Raw genomic sequence first — 21,385 nt, forward strand, 5'->3', positions numbered from 1 at the left:
TTTTGATCCGACGAGAGAGCACATGCAAGTATTCGCGTGCAATATCTCGATTCTACGCTCTTTACGATCTACAACATCATAAAACCCGAATTCATGTTCGACCCGCGTTCATTAATTTTTTCTTTTTTTCTTCTTCTTTTTTTCTTTCTTTTTATTTATTTATTTTTTTTTTTTTTTTTTTTTTTTTTGATCCGACGAGAGAGCACATGCAAGTATTCGCGTGCAATATCTCGATTCTACGCTCTTTACGATCTACAACATCATAAAACCCGAATTCATAATAAACCCGGCAGCAGAGCAAAAACACTCGGTTGGCGTGTGTGTCGCGTTAAGACGAAAAAAAAAAAAAAAAAATAGGATATTGTAACGAAAAAACTTGCAACTCGAACGCGAATAAATAAACTCGCAACGGGGAGAGAGATCGAACGAGATATCTCCGCGCGATAGAAAATCGCGGCGGATGCACGGATAAATTATCGTCGTGTGTGAGCAAGATAGGCAATGGGAGTTGCATTCAATTGACGTACGTGTGTACGATATTTCGCGGGAAACACGAATAGCAAAGGAGGGAGGGTGGGAGGGAGACGGCGGACAGGTACGAAGAGTGGCCCGGCCTTGTGACGTCATATCCTGTCATGTCTTTATATCCACTCACGTTACACACGATAGTTACCGAGAGGAAGGATATCTCGCGCTTATCCTCGCGAATATGTCTCGAAAATCTTATTTTTGTCCGCGCATTTTATTATCAATTGTGTTTCGCGAGATAAACAACGCGGCCAGGGTCGCGACATTTGTTAAAAAAATTTCGAAGTCTCGACGCGAAATCAGAACAGATACTTCACTTTCATTAAAATGTTTCTTAAAATTCGTTTCGCAACAATGTCACGTTATCAATGTAACATTGAAGGCCAAAGAAGAGAGAAACAGAGAATGTGTGTGTATGTATGTAATATTACTGATACTGTTTCTGATAACAGTTTTCCAAACTCGCGAATTGAGTAAATGAGTGCAAGAGATTGCGCAATCTTACAAGAGAAGTCACGCCGAATGAGAAAAACTTAACATCACGTGCAAAAAAAACGACATTGCGTGGCACACTTGCCAATTTTATCCCGCAGTAATTACGATCGAGTTTCGTCGCAACGGCGCCGATCGTCTATCATTTCAACGAAACGCGCGTCGACGACAGGTAAATAAACGAATTCGCTCTGAGGAAACAAAAATCACCATCATCTTTCTCGCGAGAATAATATCATTGATCTTCCGCGCGTCGATCTTTTCGTTCGCGAAGTTTCGAAATCGACACAAGCATCGAAATAATTAATTCGAACGACTTTGTCTCAAGTACTCTTTACATTTTCTATATTTTTTTTTTTTGTGTTTTAATATGTCTCTACAATCTCTTACATTGGATTTCTATAAACCACCGCGAACTGTTTACTTCGTCACGTGTCCGACCGATTTTTTTTTATCATGGGAAAATTCATACAAAAGCGCATTCCGCACATTTTTCACTCAACGTTGCAGTGTCACTCTCGCGTAACAGTGACCCGGACTAAAGTTCTGATAACGTTCGAATTCGTTGTAACAATTGTGTTCTCGCAGTCTCGATCACGGGGAGGGCGCGCAATTTCGCGATCCACCCGTACCCGCGCGCGCGCGGGATTTTCTTTTGATCTAACGGCTTCGAGACGCGACGCAATTAACAGCTGACAAGCAGATGTAGCGGGTGTATCGCACACACAAACGTTTATGTCAAAAAAGAAAAAAAAAAGATTATAAAAGTAACATGTGCCGAGGACGCGCGGCGAACGCGCGTTTTGAAAGCAAGCACGTGCCAAGAGACTCGTTCGGATTAACAAATAAAATGATAAACGATAAACCGTTTGAGCAATCCGCTGCTTCGAACACGCCACGTGCGTTATGAGATCCGATAATTCAGTTTAGTTTTATATTTGGATGTACGGATTGCGAAATACGTAATTATGAGAAAGCGATTACGGCTTGTATTATCTCGTGTTTTCTCATTCAGATTATGTGTGTATATATATATATACGCGTATTTTGAAGATTATATTGTATCTAATATGTGTGTAATAAATATACATAATATAGAAAAGGGAGATTATATTATATAAATATAATATATATAACATATAGAACCCCAATTACTGACGTGTCCCTATTATACCGTCAATTAAAATTCAAACAATTTTTTCGAATATAAAAGCCACGTGTTATATTAGAACAAATTTTAATAAAATTTTCAACAAATATAATTATTGTCACAACAAATAAAAATTAAACACATATTTTTCATATTGAAAAAAATCGTTTAAATTTTTATTGAGACACTGTAATTGGGTCTTTTATCAATCTTCAACAAAGAAATAAAACTACAAGCTCGCTGGCGTTGCTTCGCGGTTAAAAGTTTATTTATTTTTTTTTCCTAGAAAAAATTTCTTTCAATGCGCAAATTTTTCTTGTTTCACGTTTTTTTTCGTTTTTCGTCCCGGAAATAAGAAAACGGTGCAAACGATTGCATTAAGCTGGCATCGCGGAAGTTTCCAACTATGAATCGGACAACTGCGCGAGGCTCGTCGTATCGGCCACATTCGCGTACACCACAGCAATCAATTCGAACGATAATGAGTACGTGCCCGGCCGAGACGTACGTACACACACGTATGTACATACGCGCGCGGTTGAGATCACATGCGGTAGGATGCGAAATTATTGCCAGGATCCACACACTCCACGAGTCCCTGTCACGTACATATACACGTTGCATCCGCGAAAGGTCGCGAACGAAAGTCCTGCGAACGGTATTTAACGAAAGGTAATAATTAATAAACACTCCGCGCCGCTTCCAGGTTCACGATTTGTTCACGATTCACGCGCGCGAAGCTTTTTCTTCGCGGTGTCTTGGTTTTTCCACGAGAGATTGCGTATATACGCGAGGATTGATTTATGTGGAACGCGTTTTTGCCACGTTATAAAAAGATTCTTTTCAATCGACACGTTTGACGCGAGTAGCGATCAAACGCAACACGTGTCCCGGGGAAAGAAAAAAAAAAAAAATGAGGAAAATTCAATCAAAACATTCGCGAGAGATTAATCGATGCAAATATCGTATATGCGATATATCATCGCGACGCAGTTACATTGATATTGGTGTTTATCGCAGGTTGCGATTAACTCATGCTCCGATGAAAAGAAAAAAGCAGTTTTCATATTTTCAACTTATTATTATAAAAAAGTAAATGAACAAATTTATTTTTTAACACGATTAATTGTATTGAGGAAGAAAAATATCGGAGATATATATATATATATCCTGTAAATAAAAAAAGGACTTATATTAAGGACTTCAACATATTATCGGGTAACACGGCGTTGCTCTCTGTAATTATTCGCCGCGTTAATTACAAGAGAAAAATAAAATTGATAATTGTGTCACAATCGGAGTCTGCTCTCGTTGTGGCGGATAATTAATACGCCTTTTATTCTTCGTTTCGCACGCGATCAAGGATAATTTCGATAAAAAAAGTCGAATGTCTTCTCTTAAGTCGTTCGAAAAACCTATAAAATAGTAATTGCGCAACAGCGAAAAATCGAAATTACAGCGATCAAAGAAGTGAGCCGCGATTTTTCTCGAATAATTAAATCACTTTAATGAGAAACTGGTACTGGAAAAAAAAGAAAGAAAAAAAAACTGAACAAAAACAGGACGTAAACTGTGCTTAAAAAATTGTTGACTACACGCTCGTACGCATGTAGGACTTTGGATGAGAGAGGATAAAACTTATAAATTGCAAAATGAATTAATTATGGAATTGCGAATTAATAAAAAGCGAAAACGCGTTACAGGAGACACATGCTTATCACGGGGGCCGCGAATATCAATGATCATGAACACACACAAACAGATACAGAGTGTAAATCTCGAATTTGTGTAAGCGTGTGACGGTATACGAGTATAACTCGTACACAATTATCAATGTCTGAATCAAGAGAGATAGAAATAAGAGAGACAGAGAGAAAAGAAAAACAGATATCGCACGATTGTTAAAGAAAGATGATAGAAAATGGTCGTGTTTGATCACTATCACAACCACATGTTTCCATCCATTTTTGACGACCCGTCGTAATTCGAGAAAGTGATGAAGAACAATGTTTTGTTCCTTGCATGCATGAGTTTTTCATGACGTTTTCCTATCTTCAAAAGATCTAGGTGACACATAGGGGCTTCTCTAACCCCACATACTTTATATTATCTAATCTAATCTTTCTACAGTTAGTATATGAAAATACAGACAATTCTGAGAATTCTCCGTGCAGCAGTGTGCATCCAGACAGCACAAAAATTCGAAAAACGTCGAAAGATACCTAAAAGACGTCTAAATTTTACTTCAATCATAATTAATATCAATAACGGCTCGAGATGAAACAATTATAAAACAAAAATCCTTGAGAGCTTGCGGCCTAGGTTGAAGATGAACGTTTAAATGTAACATAAAACGCGGTGTATTCCGGACGTTTCGATCAATTTTTATTGTTTATCATCTTCATCGTTGTTTGCATTAGTAAACAATAATGTGAAAATTATAAAAATTGTAAAAATCAAAATCAAAATCCGTTAGATAGAAAGAACATGCATTACACACGCATTCACCTTCAACCTGGACCACAGAGGTTTCTCTCTGGTTTTTTGTTTTATAATTACTTTAGCTATTGTTTTAGGTATATTTTCAACTTTGATTTTCTTCCGAGCTTTCGAAACATTGTTAATTCACAATAAATCATTGAATGTTAACAAACGTTATGGAGAGAAGGGGAGACATTGTCAGAGTGATAGTCGAAGTGTGTGTGTAAATTCACCGAATGCTGAGAGCAAGAACGCGTGTCTTTCTGCGGCGGCGGCTCGTTCCGCTTTCCGCAGTTGATTTATTGTAAACGAAAAAAAGCGAAAGAGAGAGACGACCGTTTCTTCTTTGGGAAAAAACGTAGCAAACACGAAAGAGGGTAAAAGGCTCACGTTTGAGATTTTGCAACAACACGACCGGGAAGAAGAGGGGAAATGCGCGCGCGCCTAGGAGAAAGTGAGCCGCGCCGAAAGTTTCGTTTTCACGTCTGGCCCGGTCCTTAAAGAATGACCGGTTCCGGACATTCGGATTCGGCCGATGTTTCACACACCGGGATTGCGAAATCTGTTATCGTAAAAAAGAATCTCATCGATTACATTCCGCGCGCGATCTCGGCGCATCTCTCTCTCTTTCTCTCCGCGTGCGTCGACGAGTTTGATTTGACAAACGGAAGAAAAAAAAAAAACGAAAGCGTTGGTTTTTCAAACGCGAATATTACGAAATGCGTCGATAAATCGTCGTCTGCCCTCCTTCCAGCACGGGGATGCGAGTGAAAGGGTCCCATAAGGATCAACAGGTTGCTCGATTCTCGTTTCCCGATCGACCTTTAGTCAGAAAGCTGCCATCGGGTTTGCTCGACAAAAATCAAGACCTCTCCTTCTCCTTTCTCCGTCTCGCGCGAATTGACAGTCTGTCTCAACACAAAAGCGCAAACACAAAACATTTTTGTTTCGTGAAACAAAAAATCTACGACAAAATCTCAAATCCCTCCCCGAGCAACCGGAATGAAAAGAAACAACTGAGAAATCGATCAGAGCCGATACGTATATAGCTGATTGTTACAACGAATAAAAAACCTCGATCGCGGACGATGAGAGAGAAGTGTCAAGTCACAACTCGCGAAACTTGCAGTTCTAAACTTAATAATAGTTCTGTCATAAGCCTGAGCGCGACCTTGAAGACGTAATCTTCGGATCATTAAGAAGTATACTAATATGCGCTTTAATCGTGAAGGAAGGATTCAATCGTAAACTTGCGATACTAAATGAGACTTTCTCTTTCTCTCTTTCTCTCTCTCTCTCTCTCTTCGTATTCAAATAAATAAATGTCTTTGAGGAGAAAAAAAAACACAAAGAGAGAGGAAGAACGGCTAAAAGAGAGAGGCAACTAAAAACGAGGCAAAGAAGCGCAAAAAGAAGCTACCACTGAAGCGAAGAGGAGAAAGGAATCCTTCCGCGCGCGACTCGCGCGAGAGTCCGCCGGTCTCTCCGTCGTGGTTTCCGCGTTCGCACAACAGGACCGGTTTCGGTGATTCAACCTCGTGCCTCCACTCCACGTAACTTATGTGGAACCCTCCCGCACTCTCTTTTTTTCTCCCCCCTCGTGCGGTTTTAAATAAGAACAACTGTAATCAATATATACACATAATTGATCGACACACATAGACTCTATCTCTGTGTGTGTAAGAAACAAAAGTAAAAAACTCTAAGAACATTTTTTTTTTTTTTTCAATCGTTCCATTTCGAATTCTCGCTCTTTCTACACGGAAGCGAGTAAAGTGTATCAACAGGAAATGTAACGCCGCTTCTTTGGAGCGAGATATTGTTGTCTCAAACAAAGTTTGAGAACAAAACTGTCAAGAGTCTTGTGATACAAGGCGCTTCCTCAAAATCTCGATAATTAATTAACGCCGCCATCTCCACGATGAGAACGCATCTTTCATATTATAATTTTTTTTCGAATCGTTCGTCTCTCTCTCTCTCTCTCTCTTTTGTTTTTATCGTCATTGTTCGCAGAACTACAGAACCGACGACGCTTCCGCGTTGACCGAAGGTGGGACGGAGATAGCGGGATATCCTTTTTGGACGCCCTACCCACGTCGGATCGTCGGGGGCCCTGATGGCCCTGACCCAAAGTGAGAGAGACACGCTTTCGCGGATTATAATGGCCGCTTCCTTCCAAAGCATCTTTGTCTTCGCTCGCGCAACATGTATTATTAAAGTTGAATATTCACTAGCTGCTGCTAGTATTGATCTTCTCAAAGGATTTTTTTTTTCCTCGGTTTGCGGCATAAATCACAGATGATACTTCACAAATGCAAATGCGTACACTTTGTTCTATTAAACTACAGAGTCCGTTATATGTTTTGTGACTTAACTGTTTTGTTAACTCTGTTTTTTTATTTTTTCTAACAACAAGTCGTTTCAAACGATTATACGATTATATCGAGGCGGGGCGGCGTGTGCGAGAGATCACAAACGTGTAATAAAAAAAAAAAATTTGATTTTTCATTTCCGTCGACGACATTTACATACGCTTTCTTCGAAGTAGGCAAGTCGACCGTTCTCCTCTTTCCTGAGTGACACACTTCCTGAAGCGTGTATTAATTAGCTAAGCCGTGAAATTAACGATAACGAGGCGCGTTCGTGGCTTTACCGGGTAAAATCGAAAGTGGCGAAATACCTCGGTCTCTCTCTCGAGAGAAAGAGAGAGAGAAAGAGAGAGAGAGAGAAAGAGAGAAAATGACAAGGAGATAGTGTTTCAGCCTCCGGTATAAGAGAGAGGTGCATTTTACTCGGAGAGGGGAGCAAACACAGCTTATTCATCTTTCTCTCTCTCTCTCTCTCTCTCTCTCTCTCTCTCTCTCTTTCTATCTCTCTCTCTCTCTTCGTTTGCAGACACACAGATGAGAGAGTGACATCGAAGCTACAGAGGCGAGATCGATGTTTACTGTTGAATAATCGCGGATTTCGAAGCATAATATCTCGCCTTGCCGCGCGAGCTCGCGATTTAAAATCGTAGATCGCGGAGAAGAAAAAAATGAGAAAAAGATACACGCGGATATCATCTCCTCGGATGATGATGTTGGAAACACGATCGAATCGCGGCGCAATTAAAATTGTCAGTGAGGCAAAAACAAAAAAAAAAAACAAAAAAAACCAAAAGCGCGGCAACGGAATCGAGAGTAAAAGTTTCTCATGTTGGTGCTCGAGAGCCTCGGTCGTAACATGTATGTCGAGAGAAGCGATAAAATAAGTAGAGACGGAAGGCAAGCCGCAGACACGAGTGAAAAAGTGCGGCGCGATCAGCCGGAGCGCGAGGCAGGCCGGGGCAGGTAGATGAGAGGAACGTTCTCCAGGAGGGAAGAGAAAGACGACTCAAGTCCGGATCCTAGAGACTGGACTGGGACGACGATAGATAAAGAGAGCTCTGGCTCTGTGTGTGTGTGTGTGTGTCTCTCTCTCTCTCTTTCTCGTCTTGCGCTCGCGCGCAAGAAGGAGAAAGACGTCGTCGAGACGCGGAGAAGGAAGAAACCGCAGGCAAGCGCATAGCGATGTGCGCGCCTCGCGCTTCGCGAAGCGAAGTGGGGTCAGGTTTCAGATGTGTAGTGGGAGGTGGGGGCGGGAAAAAGCGGATGTTGGGGCGAAGCGAGAGCGAGACGGAGAAAAACATCGAGACGGGGGAAAAACAAAGAGGGAAAAAGAGAGAGAGTCTCTCGAAGCGGGCGCGCGAAACGGCGTGGCGCTTTGCGACTTCAGTGTCTTTCCGGACGCCACACGTTTGAGATACGCACGCCGAGTTTTCCCTCTCTCTTTCTCTCTCTCTCTCTTCCCCCTCTCGCTCTCTTTTTCTCTCTCTCTCTCTCTCTCTCTCCGATCTCTTCCTATCTTCTTCTCTCTCCCTCTCTATCACCCCTACCCTGTGTGCCGCCTTCCCCGTGTCTGTCACCCGGGGGAGTCGGGGCGTCCGGGCGCTCCGTACCTCCGTCTTCCTCGCTCCGTCCTTCCTCGTGCTGTCTCTCACCTCCAGGACGACGACGAGGCACATCGTTCCCGTGCCCTGCCCCCTCTCGCGCCGGGCACGGAGCGGGACCAATAGGAACGCCGCTTCCGGCAACGACGGCGCTCCAATCGGCACACGGCGCCGACGGATAGACGCTGACGAGCGGCGATTTTGACAGTCGACAGTCGTGTGCTACTCCCAGCGCTCGCGGTTTAATCGCGCGCTGTATATACCCCACCTGATTCGACTCTGAATTACTACCCCGCGATACTCGCGATACTCGCGAACTCAAGAGCACAGTGCCCACCGGATCCCCCTGCCGGTTGTCATCTCGCGAGTTCGCGAGCGTCCGTCACAGTCTCACAGAGTCGGTTCCGCGCGCGAAAGTGTGCTTTTTTTTTTTTTCTACTCACCCTTCAGTTCTGTTTTTGGATTTCGGATTTTTTTATATTTTAAGTGGATCGTTTTCTTGTCGCGCGATTGTTTGCGAACTAATGAGTGAGTGCGTAATACAGAAAGGTTTTTTTCTTTCCGTGTCGAGTCCGCTGGCGGACGAGAATAACGATATATATAAGCGATCACGTGGACGATCTGTCGAGAGAGAGACGCGCACACAGGCCTCGAGAGGTGAACTCGCGAGAGTATAAAACTCGATCCTCGAGCGAGCATTCGCGGAAAATTCCGCGGCTTCTTCCGTAAAATAGACTCTCTCTCTATCCCGAACATTTCCCGCACCGAGAAGAGAAGACGCGCGCGCCTCCACGGCGCATTTCGTAAAATGATATAACGCAACGCAATTGCAACGTTTTTTTAAAAACGCGCGCTCGCTTCGTCGAAACATATTCGGGAAACAGGCGGACTGCCTCGGTGATCAATCAGCCGCGACAAAATCCGTGTGATTTTTCCCTCTCGCTTCTCCGATAAAATACATACATCAATATTCACGAGACACCTGTCGCCGATGCGAGCGTGTCGTTCGTTCCGACACGAGTGAAAGGAAAATCTCGAGGAGGAGGGAGAAGGAGGACTCTCGTTTAATCCGCGCCGCGCGCGGAGAAGAAAACCGCGGAGAGGGAATCGCGGATAGAGTAAATTAAATGCACGCGTGAGGTAATCGGATGAGCTGCGCTGCCATGGAATATCAGCAATTGGCACCGCCACCGATACCGGCCGGAGTGTTGCACACCCAGGCGCACCATCCGCAACCGCCCCAGCATCAACAGCAGCAGCAGCAGCAACAGCAATCGGTGCAGCCGCCGCAGCATCCGCACATCGTCGTCGCGCCGGCACACCAGCAGCCCCAGTCCCAGCAACCGCCGCCGCCGCCCCTGCCACCGACCTCCCACAATCACCAGGTGCATCCCCCGCTCCCGTCCATTCACGACGACAGCACCAGCTCGAGATGGTCCCAGTACCAGCATCTGTGGCGGCAGCATCATGTTTACATGAACGGTAGGCACCGCGCTCCCTCCCACCCCCTACCCCCCCTCCCCATTGCGTCGGAAAACCAAACGAAGAGATAAGCCGTCTTTTTTTGTTTTGGTTTCTAAAAAGCGGGAAGCTTTTACATTACTCGAAAACCAAGTTGAAACAACCTTCTCCGTCATTTTCCGCATCGACTCGCGCGACACACGCGCTTTAATAGACCTCGTCTTGCTCGTGGTGCGGGCGAGAAAATAAACGTGGGGATCTCTCGTAGCTAAAACGACGTGCACCAAGTAGCGAGAGCGGTATACGCGTGCACGGCACTTGGAAAATTGTCTATATAGACGCATTAGCGGCGGCGGAGAGAAGGAGAACTCGTCGTTCAGTAGAAACGCCCACCTGTTGCTTACGTTAGCCAGCCTACATTCGATCTGCAACTACTACCGCACGACGCTCGAGCGACACTAAAAAAAAAAAAAACGTTGCACAACGCGTGTTTATTTACTCTCGCCGATGATATAATTTCGAACACGCTTTATTTATACGAATAATGACACACATCTCGACGATAGGATAATTTCGAAGGTTCAAATCTCTCTGTTGAGAAAAAAAACAAAACAAAACAAATGTCACGTGCAAAACGCGAAAATATATCATCTAAGAAGATAATTTTAAAAAAAGATATCGCAGTTAATCATTTGTTTCGCGCTCGATGAAGAAAAATAAACCGTAAATTACTTGGTTGATTTAAGACTTCAGTCTTATAAAATATGTTGGAAAAAAACAAAAACAAAAACAAAAAATTGTTTTCGCTAATTTCTTCGCGAGACTTTGTAGCGCCGAAAAGAGAATGGCGCATCGTAGTTTCTTCGGCACAAGCGCGTCTGTCCGTTTCATTTTTGCTGTCTCATCTTTTGCCTGCATCGCGAAACATATCCGTTAACTAGGCGGGTCGGGTTTTAATCGAACATGGATCGTGAATGAATCATCGTCTCTCCATGTATGTAGACGTGTGAATTCACCTATGCACCTATCCTAGTTACGGCGGATTCGACTCAAGGTTCTTCGCATTTACATCCTCCCACGTCCTCAGCTCGTTTCGCTTCTGCTCGCGTTCGCGCGTTCTTCCTCTCTCTCTCTCTCTCTCTCTTTCTTTCTCTCTTTTTCTCGTTACATTCATCTTTCTTTGTCAAGATAAGTAGAGTTTCCGTAGAAACATTTATTGTGTTACCTATTTTTATTTGTCTGTCTTTTGAGTCACAATTTGAAACTGGACAACGAAACGTTTTGTACACCTCTATTTTCATTTATACGTACGCAAAATGATCTATTTCTGTATTCATTATTTAAATGAGACGAACGCAAAACAAATTTGCTCGCACAAAAATAGATAAAATATTTAAATATACGGTCAGGAAAAAAACCAACGAAAAAAAAAACAGGAAGAGACCAATAAGTGGCGAAGTATTTGCCTTCTGCAGGTTTTCGTTTTTTGTTTTTTTTGTTTTTTTTTAACTGACATTGTGCGCGAAAGAATATTTTATTATTCAGTGGAAAGCGACCTTTCTTGCGCGATTAATAATTCATCACACGAGTTTTTTTTTCATCACCGGAAATTTAAACTCTGCGATTAAAAAAATAAATAAATAAATAAATCTGTGACACTTTCTTTTCGAGAGAGACTGAGAGTGGTCTGATTATTATGGAAACGAAAGTAACATTTCGAGCTCTTTTAATTGCGAACTCTCCTCGAAACTATTTCCTCCGCGGAATAAAGTTTTTTTTTTTTTTTTATCTATACAATATAAATCTCTCGCTGTCGAAGAAATAAATTCGAGTTTCAAAACAAGACATTTCCGTTTTCGAGTTTCAATTTGAAACGCGAGGAAGTTGTACAATGCGCTCCGACAGATGTTTTTTCTTATCTTTATCTCGAGTCTCGCGATTTCACTCTCCGTGAATTTGCTCCGGACATCTCACAGTCTTTCACTTACTTCGTCACGTATAAATTGCCGTTTAACACCGCGCACTTGCAGCTGTCAATCCGCGACGTTTGTTGAAAAAAATCAAGTTTTTGATTTTAACGAAAAACAAAACGCACACGAAAAATAAAAAAAAACTTGTACAATTCGATATTTTATTTAAAATTCGAATGTTTTTTTTTTTTTTTTTTTAACGATAGCGCTGGAGCTAATCGAAATAGTCATGTCCGCGCGATGCGCGTTGTATTGTCATCGAGTACAATAGATCGGAGTCGCATTTTCGGATGCACAATGTGAGGGATGGGTCAAACCCGGCCTCTCCTAGTCCTAAAGGATATAGCGTCATCTTATTATTACCGTCGCGTGTAATCGCGCGAACAAAAACTGACGCAATCAGTTTGTTATGTGAGACATTTATATTTGATTTAGTTCAGTTTATATCGTCATTCAGAATATAACAAAAACAAAAAAAAAGTATACAAACTACAAGAAAACCGAAGATATTAATTATTTTGCGTGTTTTGTGTGCGAATCAATAGTTTATAGAGATGCTTAAATAAAGGAGCAAGTTGTGCAACAAGTCTATAGATCACTTCCCGATTCGAAAATATCATCCAAAAATAAATTGTCATAAATCTTATTTGTAAATGTTCTCGTAAAAAACACTCGCGGAATAATTCTGTAGCGAGACATTATCATTTTTAATCGATTTAAGATTGTTTTTAAATTGCAGATTGTGATTTTGTTCGATGAATATTTGTTTACTACTGCATTACCGATGTGTTTGACGCGTTTCATTAGCATGTGCATTTATCATGATGCGTGGAACTATTCGCGAAGATCTTTCTCGAGAACACTGGCTGGTTTTTCGTGACGTAAATCTTGTCTGCAATCTTGTCGATACCGAAGCGTATCTTCGACTAACGAGCCGAGTTTCTGAGTTAACTCGCGAGGCGACCTATGAACTCGCGATATCGTTCCCGACCTTGATGATGCTACACGCTCCGATTGAAAATTCCAGTTCAAATATATATATATATATACATATATATATATATCTCTCTCTTTCTCTATCTGTCTCTGTCGCAAGACGCGCGCGATAAATTTTTCGAGTACGAAAAACAGGAGATATACTTGTGATACAGTTTGTTTTTTGCAAAGAATAGAAACCTGAGATCACGGCCGCGCGCTCGAATATGGAAAGCTACGTCCAAGTGTACGTAGTTCTCCGATTCTCTCCGCGTATATTTATAAAATATAATCACACGCGTATAGAAATAAATCTGTGAAAAAAGATACGCGAAAGTGCGTATATATACTCGCGATTTCTTTAACACAGGCACAAAGTTCCTGTCTTCCTCCCTGAAACGCGTGTCTGCGATGCACGCGCGAAACACACACACACACACACACACACATCGCCTTATATCCGCGTGTAGCGGCGAACATACACATGTTTCGATAAGAAAAGTGAAACTACCAAGTGCGTGATGTGCGCACGCGCGCGCACATATGTGCGTGCACATGTTGACACGCTTTTTCGACGCGTCGATGCCGTCAGACAACAGCAGCAACGCGCGTGTGTATGTTGCGAAGTGCATCCAGAGCACGAGTACGATCCACGTGCTCGGCCTTCCGAAGAAGCCGATTCGCGAAATCCGATTTCGCCGGACGACATCGCGGTCACTATTTTCGCTCGGATTATTTTCTTATCGCAAAAAGAGCGACACAAAATCTCGTCAAAAAATTCCGAAGTACGAGACACGTTGATAATGTTCCGCCAAAAATCGCAAATTTGAAGTTTGAAATAACTTTTCAAAAAAAAAAAAAAAAAAACCGGCACTCACCCTTGAGAGTCCCTTTCACATCCAGAGACACACAGCCGGGTCAGTTCTCGAACAAACGTGATTTGTTCGTTAGACTTTTACTCGCGCGAGAGAAAAAAAATACACGATGTTTTTATTAAATTATTTGTGTAATCTCTGTGCGACACATGCGACGATATGTGCAGATAGGCACATGAAAGCTTTCTCAATCGTGTTACGTAACCGCGCGAACGGAAGACGGAGAACGAAAGCCCGCGCATAGAGGTTACTTTGGTTTAACAATAACTGACTAATAGCTAACATTGACGAATCGCTCTTATCTTCTTCCAGGTAAGTTTCGTTAGCGAGGCGATCGGTTAAGTCACACACACCGCGCGCGCGCGCGCGCTAAATCGGTCGTGTGTACATATTATTGCGTCAAGTGTGTTCAGCGGGTTGTCATCGTCATTCACAAACACGCGAGATGAAGATGGATATTAAAATAACTATTTTTTCGAATATTATCGGCGATTGTTTATTAAATTGCTGAACGAATATAGACGAGAACGCGCGCGCATGGCCTTCGACCAGTCTGTGATTAGACGAGCGTTCGACTACGCGCGCTGGAGGCTACGTACAATAATTACATTGGCGCCGTACGCGCGGTAATAAAGTTTTTTTTTCTAGTCTAGGGACAGATCGCGTTGTCCATCTTTTTTAAAACCGCACAATAACGTCGCGAGATTCCGTTCGCCGATAAAATTCTAAGCCGCGCGCTAATGCGATTACACTCGGATTTCTGGGAGTTTAACGCGAGCTAATGTGTCTCACGTCTATATTTAACGAGAATAAAAAACGTACGATTGTCTTTTTTTAACTTTTATCCGTTCAAGGAGAGAAAATAATTGTTTCTCGTTCGGCAGAGCCGAATTTATCGAAAAAAAAAATTAAAAAATTAAAAAACCGCGAAGAGAAGACTTTTGTCTCGCGATTGCGAATTTATTTTGTCAATAATAAAAAGACAGTGAAAACACGTGATCGTCTTCCTCGAACAACAGCTACTACACGTCTTTCACGGAAGGACTCCGAAATAATGATTTTTTTTTCTTTACAATTAATCCGAACAAACGTAAACGCGCACTCTTTCGATCAGGTACGTTGATTGTTCCATTACACGTGCGAAAAAAGAAAAAAACAAACAGTAGTGTATCGCGCGCGATGATGGTCGCGTAATTGAATATACTCGAGAGAGCTTGTCCGTCAATGCAAAATACGCTAAATCCCGTTATTATTCAACCCGTTCAAGGTTATTTCGCCAGCAAGGCCACGGTTAAAGACTATCTTTCGATCGCGCGTGTCGCCTGGAACACGACGTGCAATCGAACCGTCGAAGCATGTAAATATATTCGACAACGTACGAGGGTATTCGCGATTCAAAATTTATACGCCGCTCGCAAAAACAAACTGTTTATTCATAACATAAAATCCACAAATCCTCCCGATGATTTCATTAAGAAATCGAGTGAGATTTTTTTTTCAACTTTTTAATTAAGAATATTAATTTTTTTTTTCTTTTTTTTTTTAAGTCTTCGCTAATCACGTCTCTCGGAGGCTCTTGACACGAGGTCGCGGCGGTTCCGCGATTGCAATTTTCGCGCTTGCCACGAAGTAGGAAAAGCGCCTCGCCGATCTCACTCGTCAACCGTTGCCGAGACTTTCCATCGTGCAAAACCCACGCGCCGTGGAAATCCGCGCGCGCGCGCGGCGGATGTGTGTGTGTGTGTGTGTTTCAGTCCGAAACCCGGAAGACAGCTGGCGTAGCGCGCGATTCCCGACCTCCCGTGTCGTCATCGTCGTCGTTGTCATCGTCGTCGTCGGCTGAACGTCGTCGAGTTCGTGCGCAGGTTGTCGGAGAAAGTAATCACGTGTCATTCTTGTGCGAATAGACACCTCCGAAGCCCCAAGCTCTCGAGCCAGCGCATTCTCATTATTTATCCGCGACAGACTCTCCGTCGTAAAATTACATTTATTAAGCGCGTAGGCGCGCTTTTCGCGTGATGAAACAAAATTTTACGGGTGCGCAAAAAACGACGCAGGGAGAGAAGATCGCAATGCGATCGAGAAGTGAACTTTCAACGCGAAACGCGTCGCACCTCGGCGATTCGCAAGCAACGCTCGTCTGGTTATGTAAACACGACGCGTACGATGAAATAAAAATATCAAAATTGCAAAAAAGACACACGCTATCGGCAATTACGCTATTCGGTTCGCGTTAGGGATTATAAATCGCGAAAGTGATACGATCAAAAAAAAAAGGGATTCGAAACTTCCTAGATACACGCGCAACCGGTTTCCGTGCGGTCTCGCGACGCGAGGATATATATATATATATATATATACTAGTTTCTGCAGCGGCAGGAGACAAAGAAAAAAAAAAAAAAAACAAACAAACAAAAAATGGCGACGATCGTCTCGCTCGTCGGAGACACGTCCTGCGAATAGTTATATCGATCTTTCCGCGTCAACGACGAAATGCTTTATGCTCTCGCGGAAAAAATAGAATCGTTACGTCAAAGTGTTTAGAGAAAGCGAAAGATCTGGTAATACACACTTTGTGCACACGCGCGTTCGTTTTCTTTTTTTTTCTTTTTTTTCCATAACAAAATGCGATAAGCAAAACTTTTCGCGGTGAAACGAAATATCTTCGCGTGATATGTTAAACAACGCGCAGACCGAAGAGATATCCTCGAGAAATTACAATTCCTCGACGACGTCGCGCGGCAAATGTGTGCGATACGTAATAACCGCGACATATAAGAAATTGTAATTTCTTATGTTTACGAGCACGGTGGAAAAAAAAAAAAAAAAAGATTATATTGTGCACATCGGGCACGCGTGTTAACGCGCGTACGCGAATATATCGCGGCGGAATTTGCAACATATGAGCGCAAAAAATTGCAACAAGCGACACACGCGCGGACTAATATCCGCGAGCGGATAATTCCAGAGCGGGTCCTAACGAAGTGGAAAAACGATCGAGGCGAGGTTCGATCTCATTAACCGGCCCCCGGTATCGTATCATCGCGATCGGCATAAAAAAAAACGGCATTCAACCTGCTCGAGAGCCTAAGAAACTAGAGTTGCTCCGGCGCACTTCATAAATCAATGATAAATTCTCGACCGGGCGATATCTCAAGGTTTTCGCAGCGTGTTCCGCGCGTCGGTCTCGACTAATGTTTTAATGCCGCTAATAGCATTACACATACCCGCGCGAGACGGGTGTGAAAATTTTGCGGAAGTATTAATTAATTAATTTATCACGTGAGACACGCACCGACGACGAGGACGTCGTCGTCATTAATTGAGAGATCTCGTAGATTTCGCGCGGAAAAGGAAAAAAAAAGATTTATTTCGCAATATTTATTCGTCCGAAAGGATTGATCAAAGACACACGTAATATAATAATAACGAAAGTCTACTGCTCACAGTTGAGAAATGTTTCGTGGAAAGAAAGCCGAATTTACGCAACCAACGCGAAAGGGTTTTTACTCTCGCGCGCGAGAGAGGTTGTCCGCGCCCTTTCCTCTTTCTCTCGATAACGCGTACCTACAGGTCGAAAAGCAATTTTGAGAAGTTTCTCTTTTCGCACCGGAAAAAGGAGTAAATGAAGAACGGGGAGAAAGAAAGGATCGCGCTGTTTACGAGAGAAAGGCGAAGCAGCAAGAGAGAAGCGTGTATATACCTACCTACCTACCTACCTACGTGCGTGTTCGCATGAGACATATGCCCGCGGATATACGCAATCGCTTCTGCGTCCCCGTTATTTCGGTGAAAGTGAAAGTCACGCCGGCACGCGACTTCCTACTTGGATCAAACTCGCTAGGACGACAGATATAATTCGCAACGCGCGACAGTCTTTCGAAAATTTGCGAAACGAAATCCAAGACGTCGAGAAATTTCCCTCTCGCGGAGTTTCCTCGCGAAATTTTCATTTTTTTTTTTTCAATTTCAAGCGGAGACATTTCGACTCTCTTTTCTCAATTTTTTTTTTTTTTTTATTGTCGCGATTCGACTGTTAGCAGAAATAAGACAGCAAATTCGGAGTTAACAGAAACATTTCGGATTGCGAGCGGCGCAATGCGCGCGCCGAAACGCGATTAATGACGAACGAACGAGTCATTTAAATTAATGCAAAGCGAAACTTTCTCTATTTCTCTAGAGAATTCAGAAATGTAAATGATGACGGTCTTTGCGCATGAGAACAGTCGAAATCGAGGATACTCTGTTCGCTGAAAGTGCCAAGACTTTCCTTTTGCCGGCATCGCCGTAATCGTTGCTCAAGTCCAAAAAAAAAAAAGAAAAAAAAATTCGCAACGAGAGGACTCGTCCAAGATATAGACGCGCGACAGATGTTACGTATCAAAAAGTACGTAAGAAAAGCGTTGCCTATATCGAGGGTCGTTTATTTATTTATTTAGTTTTTTTCATCATCAAATAAAGCACGAAAAGAATCGCGAACGCGATTTTCCGCGTTCCAGATTATCGCGCTCCTTCTGTGTTGCTCGTTTTTTGCCACGGTCACTCGACTGTGATTTAATTAATGAAGGAAATGCGCACGACCGAGCGCGCAGTTTGCTTTTGCGCGCGCGGCGATATGGAGCAACAGGAAGAAGGAGACCCGCCGATCCCATTCGTTGCCGGGTGGGAAATCTCGCGCGAAACACGTTTTAATTTTTCTTTCTTTTCTCTTTTCTCGTCGACTTTGTCGAAACCGATCGTTTTTCACCCTCGATATTAGCGAAGCGGTCGATCACACGCGTTCGAATCATCGAGTTCTTTTTCTGTTTTTCGTAAAAGAAATTCGCGTGAAGTTTCCCGAATGAAATTGGAACTTCGTAACGACTCATCGTTCAAAAAGAAAAAAAGAAAAAAAACTTTTACCCCGAACGCGACTTGTGTTGTATTCGAGATACTGTCGCCGCCACGCAGGGCTGACATTTGGATGGCCTCCTTTCTCCAAGTGGCACGTGGGCTTGTACTTTTCGGCACGGCAATGAGAAAGTTGTTGCCGTTAGATGTGCTGACCCGTTGTCGACGAATATACAGGTCCAGTGTTGTGAAATCCCTTTTTTTCTCTCTTTCTCTTTCTCTCTTTCTCTCTCTCTTTCTCTTTGACTCAATCCCGGAACCGCGCATATTAAATATCGCGTCCGAGAGAGAACTCTCTTCGCGTTCGCGGCGACTTAAATCGGAGCGTGTTAAAAAATCGTTCCTTGTCGCGCGATTGGCAACGAAACAAATGCACGTAACATCTCGCTACAGAATCGCTAAGTAGAACTTCAACAACGACAATTTCTTCGCGACTTCGTGCTCGACGAGAACTTGTTTGTGTGTTTTTTATTAACGATCGCGATAAAAATGCTGACGTATTTATCGCGTCTTTAAAAACTCGGTAAACAAAATAATAATTTAAATAAAAACTTTCCACTCGAAAACTGGTCCAATTACTTTAAAGTGCCCACTAATTCTCTCTCTCTCTCTCTCTCTCTCTCTCTCTCTCTCTCTCTCATTTTGTATGTATAAATGCGAAGGGGAGTCCCCGTTCTCGAAGCGGGGGTGGTCCGGTGCGAAGCGAAGGAGGGAAAAGAAGAAGAAAACCGTCCGCGAGAGAAGAGGGGGCCGCGTATCGTATCGGGGAAAATAATTGGCATATCTTAATTATCCGACGACTCGCGCACGACGGACGTTTCCAATTAATAGATTTCTCGTGACGGGCAAATCAAATCAATTAAAATCAACTCTACACAGAGCCGCGCACCACCTTGATCCGGTTGTTTACACACACTTCCAAGGAAAAGAAGCGGTAATTGTCAATTATTATCGCAGTAAATTGCATATCCCGGCGGATAGCGCGCCGGGCGAGATAAGAGGTCGATTATCGGGCGAAAGGTAATTATCGCGCGAGCGACAACAAGATGCGCCTCGGCGAGAAAACGAGTCGGCGTCGGCGAGCACGACCCCCCCCGGACAGGAGTAAAATACATGAGCCCTGGTCCGTCCCGCTTGTTTGTTACGCGGAATTAGAAGAATTCCGAACGAGTCGATAAATACGTTGCGTAATAAAAAAAAAACTGATTTCTTTTTAACGCGCTTCACGCAATATGATTTAGTTTTCCTTCGAGATCGGATATCTCTCTCGAGGTACAAATTGAACGCGATTAAATCAAACGTTTGAATTGGCGCGCGAACAGCGCGCGGCGGGGAATGTCTGTGCGCGAACGCAAAAGAGGAGAAATGAAAACCGCGTCCGGCAAAGCGAGTCGAAGAAATCAATTATTTATCGCGATCGCGAGCAATAAGGCGTGCGCGTGCGCGCGTGTAATTAAACAAAAGCGCGTGAAGCAGCAACACAACTCGAACAACTTCCTCCTTTCCCTTCTTCCGGTTCACGCACTTTTTCGACATCGCTCCGCCGAGAAGGGAAACACGGAATACACGGCCTTGACACGACATGAAAATAATAATAATAAAAAAAAAAAAAAAAAAAAGTCGACGGAATGAACGTGGATACACGCGCGATACTACACGCACATCGGTCGACAGCAGCTGTTAGGAATTAATTTTAGATTAGACGGCCAGCGGGTGCCTGACTAGGTCAACTTCGTTCGAGTCAACGAGCGTCGTAAATGCATCATGTTCGTCCTTTCTACCAGCCAGCGAACCGTTCGAAGCGAACCGTTTCTCGGATGTTTTTCTTCGCGCGTGAGAACCGCACGATCGCTCGGAAAATAATAATTGAAATGATAATCGAGCAAAATTCTCTCTCGGGAAGTTTTTCTCTAATTGTAAAATAAGCGAACTCGTTAATGTCGCTCTCGGTTACACGTGTTTCGAAAAACAATTTTATCAATTTGCAATTCAACAAATATAATGTGAAAATTATCACGACGGAATGTTCAACGCTGATTTCATTAAAATAAAATAACAATAAAATTAAAATTTTTCATAAAATTAAAATGATTTTAAATAAAATTAAATTAAATTTCCAAAGAATTGAAAAAAAATAAAAAAATTATAACTATTGCGTTCAAATACATATATATATGGCCTCTTTTTTAAAACAGTTAGTTTTGCTTCCTGGATCCACACAACACACGCCATATTTACGCGTATGAATACACGCATCGAGCAACAGACTCGTTTCCGCGAGTTTTACACGCGTGAGAAAGAGAAGGAAAAGAAACAAACGCCTTACCGCGAGTGAAGAAGCAGAAAAGAGAGAGAGAGAGAGAGAGTGAGAGAAAGATCGAAAGAGAAAGAAAGAGAAAATAAGGAAAGACACAGTTACTCTTCCTGGCTTGCCCCCCCTCCTTTCTGTATCCGTTCCTTTCGACTTCTCTTTCTCTTTTCCTCGTTCTTTAATAAACCGTGCCCTCCTCCTGTTCCGCTATGAGCGCGGATTTCTCTTTCATCCTGCCACAATCTGATTTCTCTGGACGCGCGTAGGCACGCAAGTATGTAA

The 21,385-nt window shown here is 43.0% G+C and overlaps 1 protein-coding gene across 7 annotated transcripts in view; it reads left to right on the plus strand.

Moving 5' to 3' along the window:
- The window catches only part of LOC109855925 (thyrotroph embryonic factor), a 71,888-nt gene that overhangs the window by 30,685 nt on the left and 19,818 nt on the right, over nt 1-21,385 (plus strand). The window contains exon 1 of one of the 7 annotated variants that reach the window (XM_020430646.1): nt 8,788-10,103. The exons of the other annotated variants lie outside the window; for them this stretch is intronic. Within the exon in view, the coding sequence (XP_020286235.1) occupies nt 9,770-10,103 (334 nt within the window). The 5' untranslated portion in view covers nt 8,788-9,769. Of the gene's footprint in view, nt 1-8,787; nt 10,104-21,385 lie in introns of those variants that run through there. 7 annotated transcript variants of the gene reach the window in all.

The sequence above is a fragment of the Pseudomyrmex gracilis genome, unplaced genomic scaffold (assembly GCF_002006095.1).
Source record: "Pseudomyrmex gracilis isolate BER0280 unplaced genomic scaffold, ASM200609v1 scaffold_102, whole genome shotgun sequence".
Classification (NCBI taxonomy): Eukaryota; Metazoa; Arthropoda; class Insecta; order Hymenoptera; family Formicidae; genus Pseudomyrmex; species Pseudomyrmex gracilis.